The sequence below is a fragment of the Heterobasidion irregulare genome (genome assembly GCF_000320585.1).
Source record: "Heterobasidion irregulare TC 32-1 unplaced genomic scaffold scaffold_07, whole genome shotgun sequence".
Classification (NCBI taxonomy): domain Eukaryota; kingdom Fungi; phylum Basidiomycota; class Agaricomycetes; order Russulales; family Bondarzewiaceae; genus Heterobasidion; species Heterobasidion irregulare.
In genome coordinates this window covers 311,117-328,583 of record NW_009258203.1, presented here as the reverse complement: position 1 = coordinate 328,583, position 17,467 = coordinate 311,117, and the positions used below count along the sequence as shown (strand labels likewise).

The 17,467-nt window shown below is 44.4% G+C and overlaps 6 protein-coding genes across 6 annotated transcripts; 2 read left to right on the top strand and 4 right to left on the bottom strand.

Annotated features, from left to right (window-relative positions):
- Positions 1 to 386: 386 nt before the first annotated feature.
- Positions 387 to 5,783, bottom strand: HETIRDRAFT_452674 (uncharacterized protein; the record flags this gene model as incomplete). The annotated part of the gene is made up of 3 exons (XM_009549807.1): positions 387 to 427; positions 4,668 to 5,535; positions 5,589 to 5,783. The coding sequence occupies 3 exons, from the start codon at positions 5,781 to 5,783 to the stop codon at positions 387 to 389; spliced, it is 1,104 nt and encodes a 367-aa protein (XP_009548102.1).
- A 937-nt stretch (positions 5,784 to 6,720) lies between these two features.
- Positions 6,721 to 10,752, bottom strand: HETIRDRAFT_428038 (uncharacterized protein; the record flags this gene model as incomplete). The annotated part of the gene is made up of 8 exons (XM_009549806.1): positions 6,721 to 6,758; positions 7,289 to 9,222; positions 9,306 to 9,530; positions 10,290 to 10,349; positions 10,406 to 10,474; positions 10,527 to 10,598; positions 10,634 to 10,684; positions 10,736 to 10,752. 8 exons carry the CDS (start codon positions 10,750 to 10,752, stop codon positions 6,721 to 6,723), a joined length of 2,466 nt encoding a protein of 821 aa, XP_009548101.1.
- A 2,228-nt stretch (positions 10,753 to 12,980) lies between these two features.
- On the top strand, positions 12,981 to 13,157 carry HETIRDRAFT_321683 (uncharacterized protein; the record flags this gene model as incomplete). Its single annotated transcript, XM_009549805.1, has 1 exon — positions 12,981 to 13,157. A coding segment is annotated over one exon (177 nt), but the record flags the coding sequence as incomplete, so codon positions are not given.
- Positions 13,158 to 13,427: 270 nt separating this feature from the next.
- HETIRDRAFT_452672 (uncharacterized protein) lies at positions 13,428 to 14,231 on the top strand (the record flags this gene model as incomplete). Its single annotated transcript, XM_009549804.1, has 4 exons — positions 13,428 to 13,437; positions 13,502 to 13,635; positions 13,691 to 13,904; positions 14,014 to 14,231. 4 exons carry the CDS (start codon positions 13,428 to 13,430, stop codon positions 14,229 to 14,231), a joined length of 576 nt encoding a protein of 191 aa, XP_009548099.1.
- Positions 14,232 to 15,073: 842 nt separating this feature from the next.
- HETIRDRAFT_419225 (uncharacterized protein) lies at positions 15,074 to 15,223 on the bottom strand (the record flags this gene model as incomplete). The annotated part of the gene is made up of 1 exon (XM_009549803.1): positions 15,074 to 15,223. The coding sequence occupies one exon, from the start codon at positions 15,221 to 15,223 to the stop codon at positions 15,074 to 15,076; it is 150 nt and encodes a 49-aa protein (XP_009548098.1).
- Positions 15,115 to 17,043, bottom strand: HETIRDRAFT_477110 (uncharacterized protein). The gene is made up of 8 exons (XM_009549802.1): positions 16,695 to 17,043; positions 16,518 to 16,585; positions 16,387 to 16,460; positions 16,242 to 16,321; positions 16,048 to 16,165; positions 15,860 to 15,951; positions 15,536 to 15,775; positions 15,115 to 15,455 (listed from the first exon to the last, which is right to left on the bottom strand). The coding sequence occupies exons 1-8, from the start codon at positions 16,929 to 16,931 to the stop codon at positions 15,432 to 15,434; spliced, it is 933 nt and encodes a 310-aa protein (XP_009548097.1). The 5' UTR covers positions 16,932 to 17,043; the 3' UTR covers positions 15,115 to 15,431.
- Between the last annotated feature and the right edge of the window lie 424 nt (positions 17,044 to 17,467).

The window sequence follows — 17,467 nt, the reverse complement described above, 5'->3', positions numbered from 1 at the left end:
ATATCACTGGGCCATCTAACTCGATGCATGCTGCTCAAAAAATATTAGTAGGCCAACCACCAACTCTCCTTGGTCAAGGCCACCTACATACATACCTTTATGGCCAGCCAGGTAAGCCTGTCTTTCCCATTCTTCCAACACCTGTGACCTCACCTACTCTATCTTTTAGCAGCTATATTTCCTAGAGATAAGAAGACTGACAAGACTTACTGGCCCCTAGCTTAATCATGACAGGTGTCTGTCTCAACTGTTAATTCCTTCTAGCTTGATCAAGATGGCTTGGAGATCCTGTCAGATGGAAAGAGGGTAGAGTTGAAAAAGGTAAGTATTCTGTTCATATAGACACTTGAAACAGCTAGCTTACCTTACAAATAACAACACAAGTTTCAAGGCACCACCAACAGCTTCTTGGTAACCAATACAGATGCTGGAGATAGTGAGGATGGATTGTTAAGGAAATAGGAGAAGTGAAAGCAAGGGCATGTGCTCAGGAAAAAGACTAAAAAATTAAAGGTGAGCAACATGGCATAATGGTTGCTGCACTCACTCTACTGTTGTACTAATGGTCCCATGATGTATCTAGAAAGGCTCTCACTCATGTCACATTGAATCCCCAAAAAGGACAAGGTTGAGGCTTGAGGAAAGGAAAGGTCAAAGTGAGTACAATACTAACAAGAGTAATAGTGAGTCATTAGATGGTCGTTCTATGCTACAAGCAGTCAAAGAGGCAGAGGAGAGTGCTCATCTTTGTGGAGGAAAGTGCAGGGCCATATAATCTCATACTTGCCCACTGGCACCCTGCAAAACCAACTATTAGCAGCAAGAAGAAAAGATGGCTAATCAAGTGCCTGTACTGTGAACAGTAGGTTACTTGTTGTTTCTAGTTGACTAAACTCACAGATATTGTAGGCAATGCTCCTTTGAGCACACTGTTGATAGCAAGAATTTTAAGGACAAAGACACTCACCCAACCTCAGCAACCTCGCAACCCATACAAAGAAACATGCAGTGCATATCACTAAAGAAAAAGAAAAACAAACCACTGCTATCACTGACCCTTTGCTAACAATAGACCCAGTGCACCATAGTTTTATGCTAGCAAGTGCAAGAGTGATACAAGAGTTTCTTAAAGCAGGCAAGAAAAGTCCTTGGCACTCAAAAGGCTCTATGAGTATATTGATAGCCAAATAGTACTGCCAAGTGACACCACCATCCACAATGCTATGGCCCATATTATGGCTAAACTCCATGGTGTTATTGTCAAGGAACTCTTGGTAAGTATAGCATCTTCTATCTTCTTACCTCTTTTCTGAATTATTATGTTATTGTAATATAGGATGTGAAGTTTTGCATCACATATTCTACTAATACTGTTATGAACTACTCATTCAATAACCCCAAGAGTAAAAGGTTCTTTCCTAGGTTGCTTAATGAGGAAGATTAGACAGAGGTCTTGACTGTACATATAGCACAGTAATATTGCAGATAATAGTAATGGTCACTATTTTTAGATATGGGGTACTATAGGAAAACAGTACAAAACAAAAGAGAATAGACTAAATATCCTTAGCCTATTCTATGAGCCTCTTATACTACTTTATAAAGGTCATGAGAATCCCATATATATATCCTCTAGGTATTCTCTAAGCTGCTACTCTCTCTAGTAAATACTCTTGGTTCTGCACTTGTCTCCTTCTAACAAGGAGGGTAAGGAGCTCCATTCTTCATAGGTTCATATGTATAAGCCTATGTTGGCCATCTATAATATAGCCTACAATACTTGACTAGTAACAGGTGTGTTCACTAGAAGTGGATGACCAAGGATATTACCTGTACCTTAGTGTATGCCTCATAATATGAGGCTGCCTAGTATTTGTGATAATTGTATCAGAATAGACTGCTGTAAAGACCCAATAAGCATGATCATAATAGATATATGGACTAGCCCACACATGATGTTTGTGTTTGTGGGCACTATTGCCAACTAGGTTGATGATGACTAGAACATGATCAGATGTGTCATCAACTTCTAACACCTTGAGGAGGATAAGCATGAAGGAATCAAGGTGGTGCATGCTCTTTTGGAGTCCATTTAAAAGCAAGGTAGTATGGATAAGATAAGTGTCCAATTCCCTCTGTCATTTATCTAGATGGAGTAATTTCTTGATGTTTACTTCCTTTCAGTGATGATGGACAATGCATCCTTCAACACAGTCCTCATGTGGGCACTGAGGAGCTTTCTCCTTAAGCATTATAGCACACTTTTTCATAAGTAGAATATACAAATCCAATATATAGCTCATGTGGTTAATCTAGTGGTCTAGAAGATCCAGAGTACCCTTAAGAAGGTTGATGACCCCAATATGCATGGATATTACAATGAATATAACAAGATATTCCTGATCCACTATGACATGGACAACAACAAGGCCCAACAAGACCTTGAAACCAATAATTGAGCATGTGCAGATAAAAGTGTGGGAAGAGATGAGGAGAATGATGGCCTTGAGGAAGTAGCAGGCTGGTCTGAAATAAGCACCATTTAGAAGGCATGTACATTTCTATTTACAGAATTCCATGTATGCTAAATTGCTAATGCCTTTTTAGCTTTGTATGATCTGTAAAAAGATTGTTGGCACACCTGGATAGTACACATCCTTCCACCAACTAGCAAGCAAGTATTATAATGGCAAATTCCTTAATAATGCAGTAAAGACCCATAGACTTGCTCATGCCAGTGTGAGATATTTACATATAGTGTAATTACACATGCACCATGATCATGCATGTATTGATTCTTAAAAAGGTATGTTATGTCTGTAATCAACAATCCCTTTTTTATCTATTTATCTGGTATGTAGCAGGTAATCAAAGCTTGGGTTCTTAGCCAAGATGAGCTTTATGAGCTTTTTCTCACCACAACAGATTGGAGAACATTAGAATATTTACAGTCCATTCTTGGAGTAAGTTTGCACTGCAATTCTTTAATTTCTTTTAATATTTTAGATCCATGAGCATTAACCTGTCCTTTTTCTTCTAGGTTTTCACTAATGTGATAAAGTCAATGTCAAGGGCTAATACTCCAACTCTTTTATGGGTTCTCCCAATATATGAATACATGTAGAAAGAGCTTGATACTTATGCAACAAACCCTAGCCTTCCCATAAATATCTGTAAAGCTATTGCAGCAGGCATCTCAAAGCTTATAAAGTATTGTTCCTTGGCTAAGAAATGCCAGACTAACACTCTCACAACTAGTATGTTCATCTTTTCAGCCCTACATCAGCTACCGACAACGCACCAACCCTTTATCCAGTCTGTCACCTTTTTCTTCATACATAATAGTTTGGTGCTCTCAGTCCAGAAGAGAAATCAAAAGCTCAAACCCCATCTTAGTATATTTACAAGCAATATGAAAAAGATGCTCTCTCTATAAAGAGTGTGAGCTCTGCCATATCTGGAAAATCACTCTCTTATATCATGCTCTAATCAGTTTTATTTATGCATAATTACGAATAATTAGCATTAGAGATTATTCACTTACCCTTTCCCTAAACCTGTTCTAATTAGACATAATTTTCCTAAATTAGGAATTATTAGGATTGATTATAACTTGAAACTTTGGAAAAATGATAATAAATCAAGCATCACAGTTCTTATAGCCTTCTTATAGAGTCATGTCTATTAGAGCACTAGTTGAATACCTAAACACAGAATACACCTTATTACAAACTTGCCTTTTGCCAGAGTTGAACCAATAACCTTATATATACAAGCACCTGGAACAGATGCTCTAAGCTACTAAGCCATAATGTCTAACTAGCTTCTCACCCGTCGCGTTGCGACGGTGCAACCATGCTTAATCCAAGTTTTTGTTGCAGTGCTTAGTCTGAGGTTGTGTGACAGTGCTTAATCTATGTTTGTGTTATAGTGCTCAGTTTGTGGTTGGGTTTTAGTCAAGCAGCCAAGTTAGAGTAGCAGTTTTATTTCAAGCATACATATAAAAAGTTAGAGTGGGGATTGAGAGTCAAAGTGTAAGAAGTTTCTATATAAGTTTTATACTACAGTCCTTGTTCAAGTCCTATTATAATTGTTAGCCATGTCACAATGATTATGATCCAAAACATACTATTGATTATCCAAAATGCCTTGCAATACCTCAGGGTACACTATATTGGTGGTTTTGGTCCCTTGTGAGTCTGGTGGGAATAACACCTTGATTCTATCTCCTGATGTGCAGCGTGACAGTGCAACATAAAGTTGGCCATGGGAAAATACAGGCCGCTCCAAATCCAATCCAACAAACTTGACAGACTGTCCTTGTGATTTGTTGATGGTCATAGCAAAGGCAACATGGACAGGGAATTGTCTGCGCTTCAAAGGAATAGGGCAGGCTTCTCCAGATGGCTCCAGGGTTAATCTAGGGATAAACACAATTCTTCCAGCATATGCTCCACCCAAGATGCGGCATTTTAAGACACGTGTCCTTGCCTCAAGTAAGATGAGTCGAGTGCCATTGCATAGGCCATGAGAGGGATCAATGTTGCGCAAAAGAATGAGAGGACAACCTCTTTTGACATGGAGGTGAGCAAGAGGAAGGCCAGAGATATTGATAGAGTTCAAAAACTCTATAGGATAACCCTCTATGTCCTTGACAGAGTCAATACTGGTTAGGAGCTTGTCTTCTCCAGGAAACTTGGCCAGAATCTCCTTGTTGATCTCAGCAACAGTGTCATTGCGCCCAGAAAGAATCATACGGTCAAGGAAGAAGTGGTCTGGTTTGGGGTGCTGATCAGAGATATCAGGATAGATAAAGTCAATCAAGGACTGCTTAGTGTTGTTATCAAGATGCATGTTGGGAGGAAGTTCAATAGACTTGTCTTCACCAAGGTTATGGCCAGAACCAACATTGAGGAGCCATTGAGCAAAGGCATTGCTCTCAGGAGTCTGGTCTAGGCGCATGTTTTGTTTGAGAGTGAGAAGTTGGATGTGATTCCAGAGTGAGGACTTGCGCAAAGATGCAGCCACAATCTGCTCTCTGCTTCCTTTGGGAACCACAGGCAAGGTCTGACGAAAGTCTCCAACAAACAACACAGTAACACCACCAAAAGGAGCAGGGTTGTCCATGAGATCCTGAAGAGTGCGATCAACGGCTTCAATTCCATAGCGATGCTGCATTGGTGCCTCATCCCAAATGACCACCCCAGTCTGATGAATAAGTCCATCAAAGTCAGAGTTTTTCTCCCAAGAGCAAGAGGAGCGCTCATTGAGACCCTCAATGGGGATTTTGAAGCGAGAGTGAGCAGTGCGACCACCATCCAGAAGCAAGGAGGCAATGCCAGAAGAAGCAACACAAAGAGCAGCCTTGCCTTGAGAGCGGACAGAGGCAGCAATGGTGTTGCAAACATAGGTCTTTCCACCACCTCCAGCACTGTGCAGAAAGAAGACTTGGCCTTGGTTGGACTGGACTGACTGCATAACAGCATCATAGGCATTCCTCTGCTCAGCATTGAAGGTCAATAGATTAGTCTCCACCTGAAGTGCAAGGTCAGCTCAAGGTCAACTTTGAAGGATGCATGGTAACTGACCTGTTCCCAAAGAGCCACATAATTATGGTTGAGCTCATTCTGAAGAAGCACATTTGCAGCTTGGTTCCAATCTTGCAGAGGCAAAGGCATAGGAGGATAGTCAATGAGGCGCTTTCCCATTCCAGTAAGGACTTTGTCCAGAAGATAGAGGCCATAATCAAAGACATCCTCTTGAGTAGGATCAGGAAAGCCCATGGCAGTAAGACGCACATGCAGATCATCACAGATTTTGTCCTTGTAGCGGTTCCAAAGAATAAGAGGTTGTGAAGGAATGCAGAAGCAAAGGATGGTGGCAAAGAGGGATCTAAGTTGAGATCCAGTCTGCATGTCTGCTGCTTCAGCCAAGGCCATATCCCACTCTCCATCATCCTCCAAAAGGCCACGTGCAAAGCAGGCCTCACGAAAGGTTGGATACTCAATGCCTTGATAAGTGCGAATGTCTTTCCAGTCCTTGGCACCCTTAACAATAGTAAGCAAGGTCCTGAGGTAAAAGCGCTCTCCTGCTGAGGGATGAACATAGTACATTCTGCCAATAGTTGAGTGTTGAATACGTGGTGTCCATGCTCTATTCTTTTGATTCCAGACATAGAAGGGAGGAAAGTCTTGATAAGTGTAAGCATGGGCAGCAGGATACTTTTGGTTGGCAATGAACCATTCAGTCAACTCTGTCTTTTGGGACTTGTTACTATTGAGAAGTTCTTCAGGATTGTCATCAGAATCAAAATAGACCTGCTGCTGATTAGGAAGATGAACAGGAAGACGATAGACTGAAGGAAACTCCAGATGCCTTGGGAATTCAAAAATGTTCCAGCAAGCCTCCATAGGTCCAATATAGCGAGCATCCACATAGTCCTTAATCTCATCAATATCTCCAATTTCAATAGTGGCACGATCAGGACCTTTGTAGATATACTTGTGAATGTATTTGATGGCCTTGATAGAAGCGCAGACCTCTACATTGATGTGGCAGTTATATTTGGCAAGAAGATAGGGATTATGAGGAACAACATCGCGATTGTCAAACTGCATAGCGCCTCGAGTGAAAGTGCGCCCATTGTTTGGTCTAGCATATGTAGGATAGCCATCTTCACCATAAAGGGTGTGCTTATTGAAGTCCTTGCGATAATGCTTGCTACAGACCTTGACCTTTGTGCCGCCAATATTCTTTTCCTCCATGCAACGTGCTTGAGGGAATTCAGGGCCACAACGTCCATGAAGCATGTATTTGGTGACAGACTCATATAGCATAGGATGGGTGGCAGGATCAGGGAGCTGGGCAGAGACAATTCGATCCACATCTTCAGCACTCTGAATTTTGTGTTCTTGCTTCAAGAAAAGGAGAAGGTGCATGTGAGGAAGCCCACGCTTTTGAAACTCAATGGTATATACCATGCCAGCAACCCCTCCAAACAGGCCCTCTTTGATCTCCTTGAGCAAAGCCTTCATCTTTTGTGCAAAGACACGTGCCACCAAATCAGGACGATCAGAAGGATTCTGAGTTGTACCATCATCATATTTCAAGAGCTCTTTTTGAATCTCTGGCCAATTAGGATTTGCAGTCATGGTAAGGAAGATGTCTGGCTTATGACAATGGCGAGTGATAGCCATAGAGTCTTGGAAAAGCTGATACATATAACGTGGACTGCCTGCATGAGTGGAGGGAAGAACTATGCGCCTTCCTTGTTGGCCTAGGTTGATACCTGCTTCTGCATGAATGGCATCAAACAGTGACTGGTACTTGTCTGCCCTAATCTCCTTCTGATGGTTCCTGATCCAGAAAAGGTTGCTAGACTCAATAGATGCCCAAGCATCAACCACATATTGCTGAAATAGCTTGCCAGCTCTGAAGATAGTTTCAGGTTCAAGCAAACGGCGCATAAGACGATATGCATAATAACAGCGCTGAGACACCTTGGATGAGAGCATTTGGCCATTAAGTCCAGGATGAGCAGGAATATTGGGATGAAAGCCTTGTTCGCCATGTGGAAACAATGTCACATAATGTAGGGGACTGTAGTGAGGGTGAAGATGGCTAAAGTGCTTTAGACCTCCATAGTTATAGCGGACAACAATATCCCTGTGCAAATCCACTTCCTCATCTCCATTCCCAGGTATAATAGCAGCAACCTCATCAACAGTAGGCTCATTATAGCGACGATGATCGGCATTAGGCAAGACTGTGATGCGAGCTGAAATCTTGTCATTCTCTCCAGGGTTCTTTTCTGCCAGGATTTGATAGGCATGACGATACAAAGGAACATAAGGATTGTGTGTATGAAACATATCCTGCAAGTCATTCATGTTTTCAGATCTCAAGTTGGCATTATTATTGTTGCGCTCATTAAGTGCAGCCTGAGGATCAATAACATAAAGCTGAGCATAGGAGGGTTTGATGTTGTTAGGTGGTAGCAAGCTTCCCATCTTATGAGACAGTTCCCCATGAATTTTAAATGAATAAGGCCCAGAGGTAGAGGTAACATGATCTGATAGCTTGGCAGCAATAGAAGTGAATGCAAATGCACTGTTGTACTGCCTGATATGATCTCTAAAAAATTTTGGAACTGAACCACCTTCCCAAAGCAGTCGGCGCAAGGTTGGGGGAGGTTGTAAAAATGCAGGCAATCTGATCTGACCCTGTAAGCAGCACATGCCAAAGCGAGGGTGGATACGACTGGAGTTGGTAAGACGTTCAGAAGAGAAATGGAGTGCAAGACAGTGAGCACATTCTATATTCATAAGACCAAGGCTGTGACGTGCAATAGGCTCTTGATATGGACGGCGACCTAGAGGCAGATTTTGGAGAGCCTGATGAGCCACTACAGCTTGATTATTTTGTTGGATAGCAAGGTTATGCTGATATGCCTGCTCTTCAAGGTCTAGATGATGTGCCTGCTCTGCAAGATCAAGCTGATGATGAAGGTGCTGCTGCTGCTGAATATCTTGCTGATGTCGCTGGTCAAGAATTGCATAATGATTATTCTCTTCCTGTTGTCTTATTGAAGATGTAGGATGAGGAGGGTTATTGGGTTCAGGCCTTGTGCTTTCTCTACGACGACGTCCACGTTCTGCATGAGTCCTTTCAAAATTCTCCATCATACGATGCTCATAATCAGGATGGTTAGCTGCTGCAAGACGTATGCGAGCCTGTCTATCATGATTCCCAATCAAGTGTCGTGGAAGATTAGGATAGGCAGAAACATTCACAGGCCAATAATGAGGTGGTGGTGCAGGCATTGGAGGAGGAGCATAGATAGGATACTGTCCAGGAATTTGGTAAGCCGTAGCACCATGATAGACAGAGTGTTGGAACATGGGAGCAGGATAAAAATGGGGAGGAACATATTGAGCAGGATAATATGATGGAGCAGAGGGAGCAGCAACTGCAGAATAGTATGACTGGACAGGAGGAGCAAGTGTGGCAGGCTGGTGAAGCTGAATGGGTGGTGCAAGAGAAATAGGAGGCTGAGCAGGATTAGAAGTGACAGGATGGGAAGGTCTAGAGAGATCCTCAAAGACAGGCTGACGAATAGAGCCTCGTAATGCAGAACGCTCGCGCCGAAGAGTAGGAGAAGTCATCTGAAGCCTTTCAGCACGCTCTTGCTCCCGCACAGTCTGGCGCTCATGCTCAGGAGTCCTGTTAAGCCGGCTAGGCTTAGTCGAGTGCACGTGATGCTCTAAGAGGGGTTCCCTGGGCTGAAGCTGATAGTGACGGCCCACCGAATGAATACGACTGCTCGTCGTTGGGCTTGTTCCAAGAAAGGTTGGTCTGTATTGATCTTCTCCTCGAAGAGCCTGAGGAGATGCTGGTTGATCACGTGACGATGTTCGTCTGGTACGAACAAGTCTTCTCCGATGCAACAGATGACTTCGGATGGGTCCCAACGGATGACTCGATAGGCAGCGAGTCCTTGATACGTTGCAGGCGGTAGAGGGTGGTAAGGGCTGTGAGACGAGTCCAGTGCTTCGTCAGACTGAGTATGAGTTCTTTAGATCTGACAGAGATCGCGAAGCGTGAGCTGGGAAGGCAGCCAGACGCCGGGCGCAGTGCTGAGATCAAGATGTATACAAAGTGAACGAGCTGAGGCTTCCTAGAAGCTCAGCTCCCCTATATATAGTACAGGACTATTTAGGGCGGGACGGACATAGGGTCCGTGCTTCGAAACACTAAGTACTATCAACGATCGACATCAGTAAGCCGCAGTCATCGTTCGTACTCCGCGGCTCTTGGATGTAGCCATGTATAGTAAGTATATCAAATGTCTGTCCGCATCAATCAGAAATAAGAAACCGATCGTGATCCAATCAGTAAGCACAATAGAAGAGGAACCGATCACGATCGACATCAGTCAGCAGAACAAAAAAGGGGAAAGCATAGTATCGTAAGCGTTCATGCGTTAGCATGTGAATAGTAATCAATCCGAAACCGAGACGAAAGCGTTCATGCGTTAGCATGTGAATGATAAGCAGTCTGAGTCCAAGTCATGTGCGTAGCTCATGACTATGCCTGAGTCACGTGCCTAGACGCGTGTCAAGTCACAGTCCTAATCGTCAATAGTTCGAGTCCGGGGAAACGCCTGACCTTCCCGTTTGTCCACGTGCCAAGCACGTGTTAGGACGCGGTCCTAACAAGTCCTAGGAGGAGTTCTTATAAACCCTAAAATTAATAAACAAATTTTGTGTGATTTAACAAAAACTGCATACCTTGTCATAGTCACATCCACATGGGCAGCCTCTTCAACTGCCTCTTGGTTTTCAACATGTCTATAGTTTCTTCTTTTTAGCCAATGACCATAAAAAGATTAAATAAAACCACATACCCATTGAGATTCTCAGGTGGAGGAGTCATATACAGATCATCCTCATCTTCACTATTATTGGCATTCTCACTATAGCAAATATGAGTACACACAACCAATAAGCAAAAAGTAAGTCACATACTTATGTACAGTCTCAGGTGGGGGTGTCATATAGAGATCATCCTCATCATCATCTCTAAAGAGAATTTTAGCACTGAAACAGTATCCAAGCAAGCCAAAAATACTCACAAAGGTGCCAATGCAGGCATCCAGACTTCCACCACACCCTCATTAGGAGGCCTAAAAAAAGAATTGAGCACAATGGACATGATGCAAGCAACACAGACTTACAAAGGTGGAACACTCATTGTGAAAAGCTAAATAAAAAAAACACCTGAAAACAAAACCAAGAGCCAAGAGTGGTTGCCAAGCTAAGCACTCGCTGAATGCCCCCTCACAGTTCACCTGAAGAAATTGCCGCAAGACAGTGCCAGGGGAAGAGGATTCCCAATGCTCTTTGACAACTCGATGTCACTCGTTGTCTGCAAAGCAGGTCGTTGTGACTGTGAGATTGTGGTAAAAGGTACCTGAGCAACTGAAACACCGCAGGATGAGAGAGGTCCAGGCAGCTATGAAAAGACTGCTTTTGGCTACAGCAAACTAAGGCCGTGCTGGTAGACTTCACACCCTGTAGGCTTTTTCTAAGCAGAATCCGTGCTCAAAGACACCCAGTAGAGCAGAGTAGAGTTTGAGAGAAAAGCCAGTGAGGAATAAAGCAGAGGAGAGCACAGATGAGGGTCTGGGACAGAGATGATGATGGTTGATGGCAGAGATCAGGTATCGCAAGGCTCGCAGCAGCCCCGGGCACGCGCGCGCTGACCAACTCCGTTTCAAGCTCCGACACGCTCCGTTTCGCGTCCCGAAGCCTATGGGACAGTGGTCTCGCGTGGTTTGTCGCGTGGGATTAGCCGACGGCTAGTTGCCACCGGACCCCTACTGTCGCCCTCTATATAGAGATATATAAACTTGGTAATCTAAATAAGTAAACATAATATAGGCAACCTTAACATCTCAAATTTTATTCAACATTCATCTTTCCTCTATCTAATAAATAAATAGGTCAATAAATACCTAAAAAGTCAGGCCTTTTAGAATTTAGTTTAAACATCAGCTAAGAAGATAATAAACCAATGGAAAATAAATAATACACTTTATATTAGGTAAAAACAAATTGTGGCACTTACACAATTTGGATTTAGAATGTGTAAAACTATTATTGAGTGTAATATTCAATAAAGCTCTACTAGTATAGACAATGCTACCTTAATTTGCAAATTTGATCAAAAACATAATTATGAATAATTAGCCATAATTAGCTCAAATTAGTATTATTAATGATTAATAATTAGGATCCAATAAAAGAGAGGGGTTTTCCAAATGGCCACTAGTAAGGTAAAGGGTAGGGACAAGGGTATATATATGGCATGCCTACAGATATATAAGCACAAGATTATTGGAGATGATCTTAATATGCTTAGTATGCATATTTTCTACATAGCAGGCAAATGTATCGCTCTGGCACCATATACCAACATGACTGTCTTTTCCACAACCCAATAGCTAAAGGAAAACACTGAATTTGAGCATCTTCTACATAACAAGGCAATGGACAATATGGATAGCACTAAAGATTGTGACATTAATAGCAATAATGATCATGCACCATACAAGACAGTATTGGCCACTATACTAATGGACAAGGTCTGTAAGGCTGTATATAGCATGTCCCTAAGCCCAACCTGCATGTTGTGTCTTATGTTATATAGCAGTGGGCATTAGCTAATAATAACAACTTCAATGATCTTACATGCAAGGTCAAGGTACCAAGGTCTTCATAGCCTCTTGTAGTAGCTGCCAAGCCACCAACAAAGTGGCTGGAGGCATTGATGTATCACTTTCTCTTTCTATGTCCCCTGTAAAGGCAGCTGGAAAGTCAGCAAAAGAGCTACAAGATAATAGTGTAGGCATATATGAAAAAGAATAATGTGCTGAAACAGCATAGAATGTGCCACATCTTTACCTTCTCACTGATAGAGCAGTAGTACTTAGTATTTCCTACTGCTAATTAAAGACTTCTTGGTATAGAATTAGTACTAATATTATGAAATTAGAAACTATCTTTTTAGCCACAGAAAAAGGTAGTTCCTAATTTGGAAATCCAATCCAATGCTTGCAATGTGTTGCTCCCAATTAGGAAATTAGGATCTTTTAGATGCTATCGATACTTTTAGATACTTTTAGATACTATTAGATATAATCTAGAGCTAATACGAGAGGGTGGTTTTCCAGATGCATACTATTAGTAGAGGTGGCAGAAGCCTGTGGCTTTTTGTTGAAGATAGCTCAGGCAATGCCTATCATAGAGGATTAGTCAACAACTGCTCTTTTACTATCAGAGTTAGAACATTGGTGGAGATTTGAGAGTAGTGAGGGTGAGGAGGATGATTCTCTCTCCTGGTGGAAGGTATGGTAGTATTCCCTTATTCTCTTGACAGCTTTGTATTGACTCGATTTTTGTTTGTGTCTTGGAAAAGATCATGCTAGAGGATTTCCTATTATTTCTTGCATGGCACATGACTTTCTTGCTGTTCCAGCCATGTTGGTATTGGTGGAGCACCTGTTCTCAAAGTTGCATCATGTTTATGCTGACATGTGCTCTTTCTTGAAAGCGGCAACCATTTCACAGCTGATGTTTGCAAAGTTCTGGCTGTGAGCAAGGCTCCTAGTGCCTTAAACTACTATTTTATTATATTATATTTAAAACTGTTTAAACCTTTTACTTACCTTTTACTTACCCTTTACATACTCTTTACTTTTTACCTACTGAGAAATAGTACAAGTAAACTAAAAGGTTAGAGCCTTAGCCCGAACTGGTAAGTCAATTTTTGTTGGTGAGTATGAATTGATTGTTCCGTAGATCACGAGGTGTGAGTGGGCTCTGGGATAAGGGTATGCCAGTTTTTACGTCGACGAGCCTAGAAACATGGTCAAAAGTGAGCGGAGAACATCCTTTTGCCTCCGCCATCCTGTTTCTGATTGGGTTTACCTGATTGTTAGTGCGCAGGGACTGGAATTGGAGCTATGATCAGAGTGAATCTCTTTCGACACCCACATTGAAGACCATCGATTCTTTTGATGCCAGAAGAGTGGCTGTCGATAAATCACTGAATGGCCCTTCGGACATCATGTCGGTGAGCCCTGATACATTGCGGTTGGTTAATTGTTGCTGATTTTATGCTCTATTAGTTGTATAACGAGGAGGACATCTTCGAATATCGCCTCGTTCCCGTGACGAACAAATTCGCCAGTATCTTTCGGTTCGACCGGGATGACGACCCCGTACCACCAACCACTCTCGATGCTGATCATAGTTCTTCCAATCCTAACCTCTCACGGCTACCCACTCCCGACATTGATCATACTGCACCCGAGTCAGATTCCGACCCCGTGCCGCCCAACAGTTCCGATAATGATCATTCTATATCCGATTCCGACTATTTACTACCTATTACTTTCACAGATCATACTGCATCCGATTCTGACTCCTTATCTGTCCGCCACTCCCTCAGTTATTGGTCATATTGTGTCCGATTCCAACTCCTTACCACCTGCCACTTCTGAGGTCGATCATTCTGCACCTAATTCCGATGTCGCTACATCAGATGTCGGTCTTTCTGAGCCCCAACCCCACTTATCTGCGCAAACGACAGCTCTGTTTCTGATGCAGACTCCCCAGCATCAGACACAGATCATCCACTCGCAGATGCCGGTACCGAAGCTGACATAGGCCTTCCTACGACTGAGACAGAAATCCCTGCCACCCAAGACAGTGCATCAAAGAGGAATTTTCCTGCAGCCAAAGTGAATTGGGCATGTTATTGTTGGCCACTCGATGTTTTTCCGGTTCTTCGCTTCCACACCCTACGGCATTTTGTTCTTAAAGATGCAGGAGAACAGTTGACGAAGATGGACCTGCAAACGCTGGAGGAGCCGCCGGAACAGAAACGGAGATGAGTCGCGCGCTCGTCGGAAGGCGAAGCGGTCTTGCTTAGCTCTCGCATTCCACGGCGCACGGGCAACGCTAGGTTCAAGGACCGGATGCGTAAGAAGACACCCGTCGTGCCGCCTGAGCCTCTGAAGGTCTCTTTAGTTCAAAGACAAGGAGTGGATCCTCTCGTAGCGTCTGATTCATAAGCTAGGATTAAGAGGATCTCAGCAAGCCCAGCCCGTGAGACAAGGATGAGTCCACGGGCGGCCAGAGAGACCTAGGGTCAAAGCAGAGTCAGAAACACGCGGACAGCGATGAGCAAGACAGGAAGGGTCGTAAATCGGTCAAATGAGGCAAGAGGAGGAGGTATTCTAGATGGTCGTTAGGCAGCGGCTCGACGATCTACGGTTCTTGTTTATTTTTTTCGAGTATGTATGGGGAGGGGACAAGTCTGAGTCTGTTTAAGGATAGGCATGTAGCTATTCGTTTGTGTTGTTTCGGTGAGACAGTGGGTGTCGGTGCAGTAGTGGGATTCTGATAGTTACTGGATATGTTTAGGTTGCTTGATCGTTGGATCGAGGCCTACATAGTATCACATGTGGAGAGCCGCAGAGAATACTGCCACTGTTCCATGAACAGATTCATGGGCATCTTTGTCCGATTGGCAGCAACGAAGACGGATGGATCAGCGTAGTTGGCTGAGCGAAGCGGATCGTCGAGAATGAGCATGTACAAGATATACACAAAAGCTTATATTCTCCGTGCAACCTGCTCAGAGGGAGGACCGTCATCAAAGAGCGGGAGAGAGTATCGACTGCTCAAGTGCCACAAAAGAAGGACAGCAAAAACAAAGGACACAGACAACATCCTTCACGGTGTCATCCCCCATGACCACGCATAAAAGCCCGCGAGAGTTTATAAGTTAATGGATTCAGCGTTGACCGGGACAGCGAATGAGAGTACTGAAATAACGATACCAGGCAACGGCGCTCAACGCTCCTATACAAAATATGGCATATTACCCTGCATGCGCATACACACCAGCCAGAAGCAAAACCGAAGATCAACAAATAATAATAATAAGATGATCTGAATTCACGCACCGTTCTACGTGACCACTGCATACCCGCGTCGCGCTCGTTCTCTTCCGCGGGACCGTACACAGTGAACACACGGTCGCCGTTCTCGCGTACGGTGAGAATGGACGCCATATTACCACAGCGGTAGCAGTAGTTCGGCGCGGACCACACCGTCGCGAGCTGTTCGTCAAACATGTACTTGTACCCCTCCTGAACAAGTTGGTGCGCGCGCGCGATAAGCGTCAGCGAGTTGACGTGGTTGAACTGCAATAGGGAGTCCGCGCGCGGGGGGGTCAGTGCGCTTGGTGAGTAAAGAGGAGGAGGATGAAAAGAGGAAGAAGGACGTACTTCACGCGTGACGGCGCCGCCGAAGAGCCAGCCGGCCCCACGGGGACTGACTGCCCAATTTTCAACGTCGTCCGGATCGGACCACATCAGGTCTGCGAGACGGGAATATGGCACGGTGAGCGACATTCGTGGCGATCTGCGTTCGGCACCGAAACGACTGGTATGTGGCGAGAAGGGGAGAGACGTACCACAGAACGCGCCCTCATGCGGGATCTCCTGCGCGCGCGAGATCACGCGGATCTGGTCAAGCGTGCGAATGTCTGGGGAGAGGCCGCCGTGTACACAGAGAACAGATCCATCGATGATCTATATGTACACACATGCGCAGAAGCAAAGGACAGCTCGTCGGATTGGAATTGGAGAGAAGAGGGGCTGGACGCACGGCGGCGAGGTTGAGGTAGTCGAAGACACTGCAGCACGCCTTCCAGACAGATGCGCTGCCGTACTTTTGTTGGCACTCCTCTGTGAAAGATAGGTGTAGGTGAGGAGGCGCGGGGAGACTGACAGAAAAAAGTTCGTATAATTACCGTAAAAGCCATACACCTGTGTGATCTGCCTACTCTCGTGATTGCCGCGCAGGAGCGTCACCTTGTCGGGATATCTAGTAATAAAATTCAGAATATGATACACGAAAGGATGCATGGACGGCGGGACTCACCTTGCTTTGAGCGCGAGCAGCAACGAGACGGTCTCAAGACTGTAGTGCCCCCGGTCCACAAAATCACCCTGCACGCCGACATCGCCCATGAAAATCGCAATCCAGACAACCGCACAGCATTCCACCCGAGAAAAACTCATTGGACGGGCGCAAGCAAGAGAGAGAACACGTACGTGCCATGAAGATGTAGCTCGTCTCGGGCACACGGCCGCCCTTCCTAAGGAGCTCAAGGAGGTCCCAGAACTGGCCGTGGATGTCTCCACAGATCGTTACGGGGCTTTCGACGGGCTGTATGTTGGATTCTTCCATAAGCAGGGCGCGGACGCGATCGCAGAGGACCTTCATGTCGGATTCAGGGAGGTGCTCGCAGCGCATGAGCTGCTCAATCCATTGGTCCGGGTCGTAGCGTGTCATGCTAGCAGCGTCGAAATAGAGAGAAAGACACAAAACAGAGAGATAAAACTTGAGACTTGAGATAAAATAGGATGAAATGTAATAGGCAGGGAAATGGGATGAGAGAAATGCGTGCGACGTTGAGGATATGCCCGGTGGCGTTGTTCGGCACTCCGCTTGACTTCGCCCACATCATCCAACGCAGTGCACGCTATCGAACCTCGATATATTGCGACATCTTGGCCATGCTTAAAGTCTCTCTCATTCCTCTTATATATCTTATATATATGACTTCTCTAGGCATCTCCGACTTCAACAATCAGAGAACGTGGCGCCACTGGCGACCATAACTTAGCTTCTTGCTTTCCTTCACCTTCAATTCGATTTGGACGCAGATGGGCAAGCAGCCGTGCAGTATAGGGAAATGTGGTTCCAAGATGACGACGATGGCGATGATGTGAACAGGGGGTAAGATCTGTATGATCAAAGAAAGAACCAGATTAAAAGCAGCCTTTCTCCACTGCACTCACCAATCATCGATCATCCCTCACGATCTT